Below are 386 nucleotides of genomic sequence, written 5' to 3' on the forward strand. Positions count from 1 at the left end.
TTGCAATTTTTTTTGCACGATGGGAACAAAAAGGAAGAGGAAATCATATAAAAGGGGAATGAAACAGAATAGGAAATAACATAAAAACGAGATAAAATCTACTTACCCAGCATCAGAGGCCGTGAACAGAAACGCGAGAAAAAGCAGTGGCAGGCGCAGCAGGGTCATGGCGTCGACTGGCAGCGGCGCAGCGCACGTCAGGACGGTCGCGTGTCGAGTGACCGACTGAGGGAGCCGGTCTGGGCTGCCTATGGCCCTCCCAGCACCGTCCTTGAGTATATGCCATGGGAACATATAACATTTTCTTTCTCTACCCGTCTGTTCTTTTTCTGTTTTCGTTTTTTTTATTTATTGGTCATTTCTTTTTTATTCGGAAGGAACATTGA

General features: G+C 45.9%; 1 protein-coding gene across 1 annotated transcript in view; it reads right to left on the bottom strand.

Annotated features, from left to right (window-relative positions):
* The window catches only part of LOC119592711 (alpha-2-macroglobulin-like), a 6,449-nt gene extending 6,140 nt beyond the window's left edge, over positions 1 to 309 (bottom strand). The window contains exon 1 of the mRNA XM_037941646.1: positions 107 to 309. Coding sequence (XP_037797574.1) covers positions 107 to 294 — 188 coding nt within the window. The 5' untranslated portion in view covers positions 295 to 309. The remainder of the gene's footprint in view (positions 1 to 106) is intronic.
* Positions 310 to 386: the final 77 nt, after the last annotated feature.

This window comes from Penaeus monodon, chromosome 30, assembly GCF_015228065.2.
Source record: "Penaeus monodon isolate SGIC_2016 chromosome 30, NSTDA_Pmon_1, whole genome shotgun sequence".
Lineage (NCBI taxonomy): Eukaryota > Metazoa > Arthropoda > Malacostraca > Decapoda > Penaeidae > Penaeus > Penaeus monodon.